The 11,685-nt window shown below is 37.9% G+C and overlaps 3 protein-coding genes across 5 annotated transcripts in view; all 3 read left to right on the top strand.

Moving 5' to 3' along the window:
- The first annotated feature begins 6 nt into the window (after nt 1-6).
- On the top strand, nt 7-707 carry LOC108604976 (zinc finger protein 530-like). The gene is made up of 3 exons (XM_017994549.2): nt 7-234; nt 293-469; nt 532-707. Exons 1-3 carry the CDS (start codon nt 56-58, stop codon nt 668-670), a joined length of 495 nt encoding a protein of 164 aa, XP_017850038.1. The 5' UTR covers nt 7-55; the 3' UTR covers nt 671-707.
- Nucleotides 708-989: 282 nt separating this feature from the next.
- On the top strand, nt 990-2,108 carry LOC108603744 (ribonuclease P protein subunit p30). The gene is made up of 4 exons (XM_017992816.1): nt 990-1,303; nt 1,359-1,427; nt 1,486-1,760; nt 1,820-2,108. The coding sequence occupies exons 1-4, from the start codon at nt 1,025-1,027 to the stop codon at nt 2,067-2,069; spliced, it is 873 nt and encodes a 290-aa protein (XP_017848305.1). The 5' UTR covers nt 990-1,024; the 3' UTR covers nt 2,070-2,108.
- A 9,035-nt stretch (nt 2,109-11,143) lies between these two features.
- LOC108606728 (mucin-19) overlaps nt 11,144-11,685 on the top strand; it is a 32,294-nt gene continuing 31,752 nt past the window's right edge. For 2 of the 3 annotated variants that reach the window (XM_017997138.2, XM_017997130.2), the window contains exon 1: nt 11,145-11,662. In XM_017997138.2, the coding sequence (XP_017852627.2) occupies nt 11,619-11,662 (44 nt within the window). In that variant the 5' untranslated portion in view covers nt 11,145-11,618. Of the gene's footprint in view, nt 11,663-11,685 lie in introns of all 3 variants that reach the window. The other variant, XM_017997121.2, reaches the window with a different exon arrangement.

Below are 11,685 nucleotides of genomic sequence, written 5' to 3'. Positions count from 1 at the left end.
CAACACTGCACACTGACATAAAAAACTAGCAAATGTTTTTGTCAATTGTATTACAATGGAAGAGAATAAGCCGTTCAGATGCGAAGTAGATGGCTGTACTAAAGGCTTTTGGCACAAGGCAGGTCTCAAGCGACATCTCAACTCCCACTTAAAGGTAAAGAAGGAACTTGTTTGGGAATGCAGCGAATGCGTAAAAACTTTCAGCCAAGTGGAGTCGCTGCGGCGTCATGTCAGGTAAAGAACAACAACAAGAAATAATCAACAATTATTAACATTTGTGTATTTATTGCAGAACTGCGCACGATAGTGTCATGTTTATCTATAGTTGCACATTTGAAGGTTGCAACATGATGTTCCAGCGCAAGGATAATTTGGATAGACATGCTGCCTCCCATTCTGAATATACTTGGACTTGTGACACTTGTGGCAGATCTTTTGCCAGAAGAGATGCTCTAACACGACACAAGCGGTTAGTTACATTATTTACCTAAATTCATATATTTTGTATTAATGTACATTGCTTTTAATCAGTATTCATACACGCAAGACACAAAAAGCGAAAAATTTGGTTGTTCAGCTCGATGAAGGTCCAAATACGGAAGCAACTCTGGATTATATTATATACACGGACGAGGAGGAGGAAGAAAGTGTGAACAATATAATTAACTAATTGCACTCTATTTAAACATAAAAACATAAACAAATTAGATTAAATATTACATTTAAATCATTGCTTTCTCGATATTGTGGAGTAAAATCGACATGTGTTTACCAACACTACAGACATTAGCTCTCTTTAAGCAAAATAAAAATATGCGCTAAAATGTTTATTGCATACTGTAATATATAAAAAGATACCAATTGTAATTTCACATTTTAGTTTTATACAACTTAAGGCTGCATATATTTTCTGACTTGAACACGTGTGGTGGCAGATTGATAACCAATTTTGGTTTCTAGCGATTTTCTAGTCACTTCTAGCAGCACTGTCAACAGCACGCGTGCTTTGTTTTGAAACCAAAACATGGAACAAACAAAAGGTTTTTATGACTTTTGCATACCATATAACAATGATGACAAAGTCCTGCGTGCCATACTCAACGAACTACTGGAGCTGGGATACAAGACAATCGCAATAGACCAAAGCTATGATCATAGCAAAAAGGAGGCGGTCAAGCGAGGTGCCGAAATGTTTCCTGAGCCATATAGTATTGAACATCTGCGCAAGGAGTTTTCCGGGAAGCTTACGATACTTCAACGCATTACTATACTTTATGTGGATGTAAATGTATCACATGCTATGGTAGGCGATTTTAAAAATCACTGAAAAAGCTTGAATTATAATGTTTAATTTTCAGACAGTTTCCTTAAACTTGCGTAAGTTTAATCTTATTGCAGGCCAGCCCAAAACAGATGCCGCTTTAACGGTAAGCAGCAATACTCCTTCAAAAGTGCTTTCTAACAAGTATTTTTAATCCTTTCCAGCATTGCTGTACTTCTTTCAATGGTGACATTATTACCTTCGATCCAGTAGCCGGTTCACGTTTGTTGGTCAATCGCAAATCGTATCAGATTGCAGTGCGTCGCGGCATGTTCTTTGAGATAAAATATGCTCCCGCCATATCAGACTCCAACAATCGTAAGGACATGATTAAAGTGGCACAAAACTATTTTACTAAAGGGAAATCGAAGAATATTATAATTAGTAGCGGTGCGGCCCATGAATTCCAACTGCGGGGACCTTACGATGTGGCCAATCTGTGAGTATTCATACATTAAAGTCCACTCTGTTTTTATTCATTCTACATTTCTACTGCAGCTCTTTTATATTTGGTCTTTCTGAAGATCAGGGCAAGAACTCTATCGATCGTTTCTGTCGACAATTATTTCTGCGCGCCGAATCTCGTAGAGTGGGCAAGACGATAATGTTTGTTAAGTCCAAAGGACCTGTTGTTTTCTCAGATAGTGAAGAAAGTGCACAAGAGGATGAAGAAATGGATGCTATTGCTACAGACATGACAGATGATACAGAAAATAGTCCTGAAAATAAAAGGCTCAAACTAGCATAACTATTTGTTATGTTGTTGTATTTACATTTATTGTTAAACATTTTTATGCACGAGGGCAGTACAATAAGTACTTAGTCGGAAAAAAAAAACAAAAATCCGTTTTTTTTTATCACTTTTACAATCTGCACAAAATATATGTTTTGACCATATGTTTTCTAAATCGATGTTGATAGTAACCGCCGGCTTTATGATTTGTATCTAATTTAATAATAATAATAATACATTTTAGCTCATATTTATTGCTACCGGCATTTGAAGAGACTCGTTACTCGAAAGTAACCATCCCTATCAAACATTTTATCTCTCGCTTGCACCTATTAATATTTTGTGTTGCAATGCTGCTAAGTGCTGAGCGCCCGCATACGTTTTGTTCTCTTGATTTCATAATTCTATCGATTTGAAGAGAAATTCACGATAATTTAAATAAAGTTAACGAAAATATCGACAAGCAAGGAACAAGATCCCATATTTGAATATTTTATAACCTGGAATAGCTAGAATATGCTATATCTAGCCTGAAATAAGCTAATCTGGGAGTACTGGCTCGCACGCTATTTTATACGGATGACATGTGCTAGTACTTAATGCCATCCCTAATCGCTACTAAACAAAATGGAGGTCTTTGATGTGGTTCGTACAAAGTGCTGCTAAAAAATATTTGCGTAAAACGGTAAAATAAATGATAAAAATACAAAAATATAACTGCAAAATGCAAAGGAAGTTGCCGGCAACAATTTGCGCTAAAAACCAAACGAAAATTGAACGTATTTCAAGCGTTATATGATTTTTCCAACAAACGCCAGACACTCGAAGAAAAAAAAATGTGAAAGAAGGTAGAGAGCGAGAGTACAAGACGACGGCGACAACGACAAGCCAAACGACGAGAAAAACGGCAAAAGAAATATGTATTTCGCGAGACGACGACGACCGCAGCCGCAGTCGCAATTCGCAGTCAATGTTCAATTGTTTTTTTCTTTCGCTAAAAATTATGGCCAAGTGCGCTCGTGTTTGTGTGCATGAGTGAGACTGTGTGTGAGTGTGTCTGTTAATTAATTGGCGAATATAGGCAAAAGTTTTAAGTGAAATCAAAAAAATATATATGGTGTACATACATATGTAAATGCCTTTTGCATACAATTTTCGTCTAATTAACAATGAAACTTGTTTTTGTGCAATTTGCCCACAGTGTGCGATGCTCAGTTTTTCACCTCATTATAATTGTTGCAAAGTAAAGTTACAATTGTTGTGCTTGTTAATTCATTTCATTTAACTAAAAACAAAACTTATAAATGCATTTGTGTATGTGTGTGTGAGTGCGAGGGTGTGAGTGCAATAAAATGTCTTAAATTTTTGCTTGTGTTTTCTGGCGTGTAATTATTCGCCGTGGCGTGTTCGCCATTGATATATATGTATGTGTGTGTTCATATGCATATACACATGCATATATATATATTTTATTTCTTTGTGCTTGCTACATATTTTCTGCAGTTATTGTTGCTGCAATAACAACAGCAAGCAACAACAAAAAATCTTTTTCACAGGCAGCATACATTTTGTGTGTGTATGTGTTGCTGCGTCTCTCATTGCAGCGTTGCCACATTCACATGCAGATAGAGATGCACGCACACACACATATGCACATATACATATATATATACACCTGTGCTTAAAAGCACACAAGTCTCGTCAAATGCGTCGTCGCGGCTGCTGCGGCACCCTCGCCTCGCCTCCGATGCTGTTCGTACGACTCCTTAATTTATTATTTAGCAGCATTTGCATAAGTGTGTTGAACTTTTTTAATTTCGTTAATATTTCTAAAAAATGTTAATGTTTGTTTAGCTATTTCATAAATTAACTAATCAACAAATCGTCATATTTCATAACTAGTTGCGTTCATTCAATTAAAGCTTAATTTCAAATTTGTTTTGATTTGTACGTTGAATATTTCAATTCCAAAGCTGCATACTAAAGCTTTTATTTTAAACAGACTAAGCCAGAGTATATTATGAATATAAATCAACAATAGTATCAATAATTGATCGGTTAAAAGTTGAGAATTTACAACATATGCACCGGTATCCATTTACCGTATACACTGCCGATGACAGTGCACAAAATAGCGTTTGTTGTGCTGTTGTTGCTGCTTCTACTTCCACTTCCTCTTTTTCTTGTTGTAATAGACACACAGACACACACACAGCGAGGCCTAGAAGCATCCCATCGCACTTGCATTTTGTAGCTGCTGCCGCTGCTCTTTAGCCATTTGATTTGTCTCGTCTCTTGACATCTGTCTGCCTCCCTTACACACAGACACACACATTTACACTTATACAGTCACACTCGTCATAGCAGCAGCATCAGCAGCAGCGCAACAGCAGCCACGCGTTTTTCCTAGCCAGGGCACTCGCTGTGTTGTGTCCACGCTCTACTCTGCGCTAGCTCTGCTCTCACACCACCAATGTGCGCTCTGCCGCGCTACCTCCACCTCAACGCGCAATTGATGAGAGCCGTTAAATTCATGCGCTCCCGCGCTGCCACTGCTCTGCTCTCGGCGCCATCAATTGGTTTTAGTCGCTGTCGTTGCCGTCGTCGTCTCGACATCTGTAACAAAAAGAAAATAAATTTTGTTTCTTGTATTGTATTGCTGCCTATTAACATTTTATATCTATTGATTTCTTGCTTTGTTTTAGACGCGGTTATTAATGTTTAATTGTAATTATTGCAAGTGCGCGTGTGTGTGTGAGCAGCATTCGTTTGTGATTCGCTTCTTCTACCATTTTGCCATGTTTGTTGTTGCAATTGTGCTTCAATTATTAATTCGCATATGTGAGTGTGAGTTTGAATGCGTGCCTGCCTGCCTGTGTGTGTATTGTATTGTGTATCTATACTCATTATTATAATGTTAGTAGTTGTCGCCCCGTCGTTGTTGTTGTCCCGTTCACTTTGTACATTATACATCATTTACATAGACAGACATTTGCAATGTTTGTCGAACGAATGTGTTGCAAAAAGAAATCAAATGACAACAACACCAAATATTGAATACCCAACGGATTAGCAGCTAACATATAACGGAAGCAAAAAACAATAATAAAGAGGTGAGTGTTGATAACATATAAGCTTAGAACTATAAGTTTTGTGGCAACTACAGTAAGCACAAGCTAAAGGCAGAAAAAAGCTACTGTAAATTTCAACTAAATGCAAAACATAACAAAATTGTAATTTACCTAGTAGATTTTTAATTTATTATTAAGCATTGAAATTTTAAAATCAAATGTTGTGTATAAATATTGTTGCATTGTCGTTGCTTTACTGTAGCCGTTATGTGTATGATTAAACATTAAGTTTATTAAGTTGGTTGCGATAAATACTGACATTTTGCAATGTGAACGGCAAATGACGAATGCTATGCACAGACGGAACGTGAAATTTCGAGAAATTTACAACAATGGCAAGGCAGAAAATGCTTTTTAGAAATAATTATGTATCTTTACCCAAAAGCAGATACACACACACACGCACACAAATATACATACAGACAAACGAACGCGGTCATAAAAATGAACGAGCACACACACACACAGCCAAATGAATAGAGCGAAAAGCGTACACAGTTATACATACAAAGCTAAAATAATTTCAATCAACTCTTTGCTTTGGCCAGCCAACAAAAAAAAAATGAAATCAAATAAAATAAACGTCACACACGCGCCCCCCCAATAACTACAACAACAACAGCAACAAGCATATGCAATATTTGTTGCCTCTAGTGAGAGCGAAAGAGTCGGTTAGAGCGAGAGACCGGTCAGAGGCATTTTGGGTGCTAAGGGTTTTTAGAGCTGCGGCGAAAAATTAAAGTAATAAATGTACAACAACAACAACGTTTTACGTGACGTGCAAATGAGAACGACAGCAACAGCGACACCAAAGATATAAGAAAAAACAACTGAAGCAAACAATTCATCGAAGCTTACAGAGAGCGAAACGACACACACACACACACACACACAAATACATGCATGACCGGTCGGTCGTTGTACGCGCGAGCGAGAGACAGAGAGAGAGCGACAAGCCCAGAGTATCGCGCAAAGATGAGATGAATTTTAGTTTACGCGGTGTAGTGGGGGGCCCAACACACAAAGCATATCATCAGCCATCCAAAACCGAATCAAAACCGACCAAACAAGCAAAAAAAAAAAAAAAGAAGAAAACACATACATACAAACGCAGGCAACTTTGGACGACGACGACCCCAACGCCAGCAAACAACAAAATCACAGAGAACACACACATACAGACACACTTACATAAACGTTATGCTAAGGGAGCTTTTATGACAAATGCGTTAGTTGCCATTGCCATGAACTTCAAAGCCTAAGACAAAAAGAAAATTCGCGGCAAAAAGGGGGCGGCTTACCTGACAAAAAGTAAAAGCCTACAGCGCCTAACGAGATGCCATATATATGTAGCTAGCTAGCTATGTGTGTGTGTGTGTGTGCAAAACTTTTGTAAATAGCTGAATATAATTAGTCATCATCATCATCAACATCATTGGCCATTCTCGCCATCATGGCTGCCCTGACTCTGACTGCCTGCCTACTTGCTCTTCTTGCTGCTGCTGCTGCTTTTGTTGTTGTTGTTATTATTGCATTTGTATTTGTATCTACGCGACGCGCATTCGTTACAATTTCCAAATGTCGTCTCTTGCTTTTCACTCGCTCTCACCCCACTTCAAATAATTGTGTTCAACTACTTTTTGAACAAATTTAGCTTTGATCAACTTTAACGTAAAATAAATTTATTTTTATTTCGTTTTGTATCTCTCGCTGTCCATCTATTTTGTGTGTTCATTCGCATTTTTGTTTTGACTGCTATACTACTACACATGCTTGCCAATCGCATGCTTCGCTTTGGCTGCTCATTCTATACGAAAAGCCGATGCCGCCACACAGAGTGTGACGTTCAGTCGTTGCCTTCTCCAATATTCGCCGGCCATCTGTCTAACATGGCCGCTGCTGAGTCGCTGCTGCTGCCACTGCTGGCGTCGCTGCCGCTAAAGGCCGGCAGCCCCACCAAAACCCCTTACACCCACACACACTCACACACATACATATATACACGCCGGCCAGCCGCAGCACGTGATATACTCGCTTTGCTTTTTTTTCTTTCGTTTGTGCATTTGCTTTTGGTTTGACTCTTTAGCGCACGCTTTGCTTTTGTCTATACGTTTTGTTGTTGTTGTTTTGCCGTTTTTCACTTGTTGGGCTGTTTTTTTTTCTTTCTCTCTGCTTTGCGCGCTTTTGTTATCTTGCTTACTCTCAGCCGGCGCTTAACACAAACTCACACACACACACACACACATGCATGCACGCTCTCTTGCTCTCACACGCTTGCTCTTGCACTCTTTTATGCTCACATGCTGTCGCTCTCTTTGTGTGTGAGCGTGTGTGTGGTGCTCTCAGCCGCTGTTTGCAAGTTTGTTGCCAGCTCTTTGTATGAAATGTTGTTGTTGTAGACCACTATCCGGTTTAGGTCCAGGTGCAAATTTTATACAACAATTTTAACTCGATAATCGGGTCAGGCTTGGGCTCTACTATAGCCTCTGCACGTTTTTTTTCAGTATTTTTCTTATATTATATTTCTAGCGGGAAACATGGCGTCAGTTGTGTTTGCCATGTCTCATCATACAATTTACATACATACACATACATATGTATGAACATATTGTTGCTTTTCGTCTTACTTCCTTTTTTGACAAGCAATAGTGCCACCCATTTTGCTTATTGTTGGTGTTGTTGTTGTTGCTGGCCAGGCACATCATAAATGCACCGTTACACATTCAAAAGTTTGCAACGTGTTGTAATTTATGTTGCTCTTTGGCTTTGTTGCAAAAAGGCGAAAGAAAAATGTTGAAAAAAAATATTACAATGCGCATTGTGTGTGGCGTTGGCTTTTCTCTGTTACTTTAGCTACATATTTTGATTAGCATTTAGCAAATACTCTCTGTTTAGGGCTAAATGAAATTTAAAGTTTGTTGTAACTAAAATTTTTGAAATTATTATAAAGCAGCTTAGGACTTTATTTTTATAAAATAAATGTTTTAATATTTTGAAAGTGTATTTTGTAGTCGACCAAAGTGATGTACACTTGTTACACAAGTGGTCTAAAATATATTTGTGTGTGTGTGTGTGTGTGTACACCCATCAACCCAACTGCGTCTTTTTGGATGGTAGACTGGGCTGAGACCAGACTTGGCTGCTGTTTTTTCTTCTTACAAAAACCAACTGTACTTTTTTAGTTACTGTTAGTGCTGGGTCCGTTCGTCGTACACGCCAAAAGTCACTTGACTACTTGACTTGATTGCCATTAGAGAGCAATATGTACACACACACACAGACACACAAACAAATGTTGTCTGCATTTCTTTTTTTTTTTGAGTGCTGCTTAGGTGACATTACCTAGAAACAAAACATACATACATACAAACTTCCCTTTTGCTTCATACCATAGTTCTTACTATTTATTGTGGGTCAAATGTTGCGTACAACAAATGAAGAAAACACTAAAAACAAATCTAAAAAGCTCACACAATATAAAAGCAGAAAAAACTTAATTTTTTTTTTTTGGGCAAGGTGAATGAACTACTTATGCGCTTTCTCATTCGCACACATGGGTTAGAGCTGCGCGCTGTGCGTTTCTTCTCGCTGCTTCTACATCTATCTTACATTCATTGTCTTGTTTGTTGTTGTTGTTGTTAGTGCTGCTTGCAAAATGTTTAATCGCTTCACATGCTATTGTACATAGTTGGGGATTGTTGTTTATACTTATTACTGTCATTCTTGCTCTCTTTTTGCTGTAAGCCAATGGCTAAATGAACTGGCTAACTCTAGCATTAATTTTCTACCATAATTAAGCCGACTGCTAAATACACTTTGCACATTTTGTTACTTTCTCGTTCTATTGCTTGCTCTGCTCACTTGACTAATTTTCGTTTGCAGCTCTCGTGTATTAAAATGAGCAACAAACCAAAGCCAAAGCCAAAGCACAACTCAAAAGGCCCAAATGCTGTTTGTTTGTTAACGTCTCGTCTGTCTGTCTGTCTCTCTTTCTCTGTCGACCGCAGCCAAATGCGTTGCGCGGCATCGTTGGGCTCGGGTCACAGTTACAGCAGCGGCAGAGCAGCAATTGATGTTGTTGTTGTTGTTGTCGTCACCCAAGTTGGCGTTGTGGACACATAGAAAATTTTGCTTGTCTATTATCACCTTTAATCGATTTTTCGCTTATTTAAAACAAAGGTACAGTTGCGCGCACAACTCATAATCAGATATATGTACATATGTACAATTGTTTGTGTATGTAAATGTATAATTGCACAATATTAATTTGTTGTTGTTGTTGTACATACTTATTACAATTGCTTTTAGTTTATTGTTTTTGCAATTACTTTTGAACTGCTGGCGACGCTAAGCGAACACACAAACGAAAAGAAAGACATAACAACAGCCAACAATACACAAGAAGAAGAAGCAGCAGCAGAAATAACTTAACGTATATGTATCTGATAGATTCAAAAACTTTGCGTAGCAATACATAAACAGACAGTCAGTCATATATATACATATATAAAGACAGACATGCATACAGCGCAAATAACTGCGACTAATAATAATGGAAAGCAACAAAAATTGAAACTAAATAAATACATGTATAGCTTAAATTGCAAAAGCTAAATGTAATTGATTAAAGTCAACAACAAAAGCAAGTGGAGAAACTAAAGCTAAAAGCATAGGCGGAGACGGAGACAACCGTCCACAGTTTGACTAAATGATTGCACCATGAGCGGCGACACTGCCAGCAACTAGGCTGGCTATGCAGCTGCTACAGTAGCACAACGCTATGATGAACAAATAAAATAAATTAAAAAAAAAACTTACTGCAGCTAAAAGATAATAACTTGCACTAACATATATTAAATTAATTTTTTTATTTTATAGTAGTTTATGCTATTGCTTATAATATGTGCTCACTGTCTTATTTATAGAGCAAGTGTATAAGGGGTGTAGCTCGCTTAGCTTAGCGCTCATGTCATGCACTCCACATAAGTTTTTTAGTTTATTTTTTTATATACACTTTAGTATATGTGTGTGTGTGTGTGTGTTTGTGTGTTTGTGTGGTTTGCCTGTCTGGCAAACAAAGTATTATACGCTCACGTACACAATTTTTGCTTTAAGTGTATGTGTGTGTGTGTTGACTTACTAACTGCATAACTCTCTGTAGTTTGTGTATCTATCTTGCCATACACTTTCCATTTACCACTCACACACACACACACACACACACAGATACTCACACTCACACCTTGGGCTGCTGCATTTGCATATCTTTTGGGCAATTTTTTAGCTCTGGCTCACACCCCCCTCACATCTTATTGTGTACCACCCACCACCCGCGCTCCGCATCCCTTTCGCATTACATTTCATTTGATTACGGTTTTTGTCAGTTTGCTTTTACTTGCTACTTTAGAGGTTTTCATTTTGGGCTAACGCGTTTGCCAGCGACCAGAAGACAGTGCGAAAAATCGATACAATTGCCATTGTTTTTACTACAACAACAACACTAAGTACTACCAGCCAAAAAGGGTTCCGGGGTTCGGGTTCTTTATGCTTGGAGAAACTTAATTTTGCCACAAAACTTGTAGAATTTTATACATTTAAATACAATTTTTGGGGGTTGACAGTGACTGTGAAAGTTTAAGAACAACAACGCTCAATTTTTTAGGGGGTCAAACTGTACGCGATATGTGCCAATATATAAAATTCATAAGCGTATAGCTTTTCCCCTTAAAAGTTGCAGTGCAAACAACTAGTAAGCTATATACAGTGAATATCAAATAATTTTTAAACAATTCATTATAATTTTACTAATCTATTTTTAAACTTTACTTTCATTGCAGCTCACTATAAACATTTGAAATACGCGCAGTTTTTGTTAACTAAAGTTTACCGTTTTGCCAAATACTTTTAGGGTTGTTTTTTTTTTATCTAAATAAATATTTTTTATATCTTTTAGCTGTGAGCAAACGTTTCACTGCGAATATGTCAAAGGTCGGCCATGAAGTGCGCGAAACAACAAATAAATATACAAATACATCAAGAACAAATATATTATTATATGTGTAAACATAATAAAACACTGGAAAGACGTTTAAACACAATTCTCGCGCTGTAATTAAGTTTAGTAGTTAGCAAAAAAAAAAACTAATCAAGGATCATCGAACACACACACACACATCAATCATTCCATCACATATTGCTGCGTCTGCGAGACTGAAACTGCTCCAAAAAAATAGAACCACAAATTAAAACGGAAACTCCTGTGGCCGCAGAGAGCAGGAGGCGGCAAACTTAGATACACTTGACACGGTTTATCGAGGAGCAGCAACAGCATCAAAATTAAGCCAAATAGACGAGCAAATCCTAAAACAGCGCAGCGTCGCGTCAACGGACGCGTAACGGACATTTCTGTGTGCCGCTGCGTTGCAAAAATCTGATGGATGGAAATGCACAAAATATGTTTCACGGAAATCATCAAGGGTGAGTAGTTCACAGATGTGAAG

This window comes from Drosophila busckii, chromosome 2L, assembly GCF_011750605.1.
Source record: "Drosophila busckii strain San Diego stock center, stock number 13000-0081.31 chromosome 2L, ASM1175060v1, whole genome shotgun sequence".
NCBI classification, from domain to species: Eukaryota; Metazoa; Arthropoda; class Insecta; order Diptera; family Drosophilidae; genus Drosophila; species Drosophila busckii.
This window is presented reverse-complemented; position numbering and strand designations above follow the sequence as displayed.

Excerpts from the sequence above, each read along its gene's own strand:
- LOC108604976 (XM_017994549.2), top strand. The coding sequence starts at position 56 with ATGGAAGAGAATAAGCCGTTCAGATGCGAAGTAGATGGCTGTACTAAA. Across the intron at positions 235-292 it reads TCGCTGCGGCGTCATGTCAG|AACTGCGCACGATAGTGTCA; the intron begins GTAAAGAACAAC and ends TATTTATTGCAG. Across the intron at positions 470-531 it reads GCTCTAACACGACACAAGCG|TATTCATACACGCAAGACAC; the intron begins GTTAGTTACATT and ends GCTTTTAATCAG.
- LOC108603744 (XM_017992816.1), top strand. The coding sequence starts at position 1,025 with ATGGAACAAACAAAAGGTTTTTATGACTTTTGCATACCATATAACAAT. Across the intron at positions 1,304-1,358 it reads TAAATGTATCACATGCTATG|ACAGTTTCCTTAAACTTGCG; the intron begins GTAGGCGATTTT and ends TTTAATTTTCAG. Across the intron at positions 1,761-1,819 it reads CCTTACGATGTGGCCAATCT|CTCTTTTATATTTGGTCTTT; the intron begins GTGAGTATTCAT and ends TTTCTACTGCAG.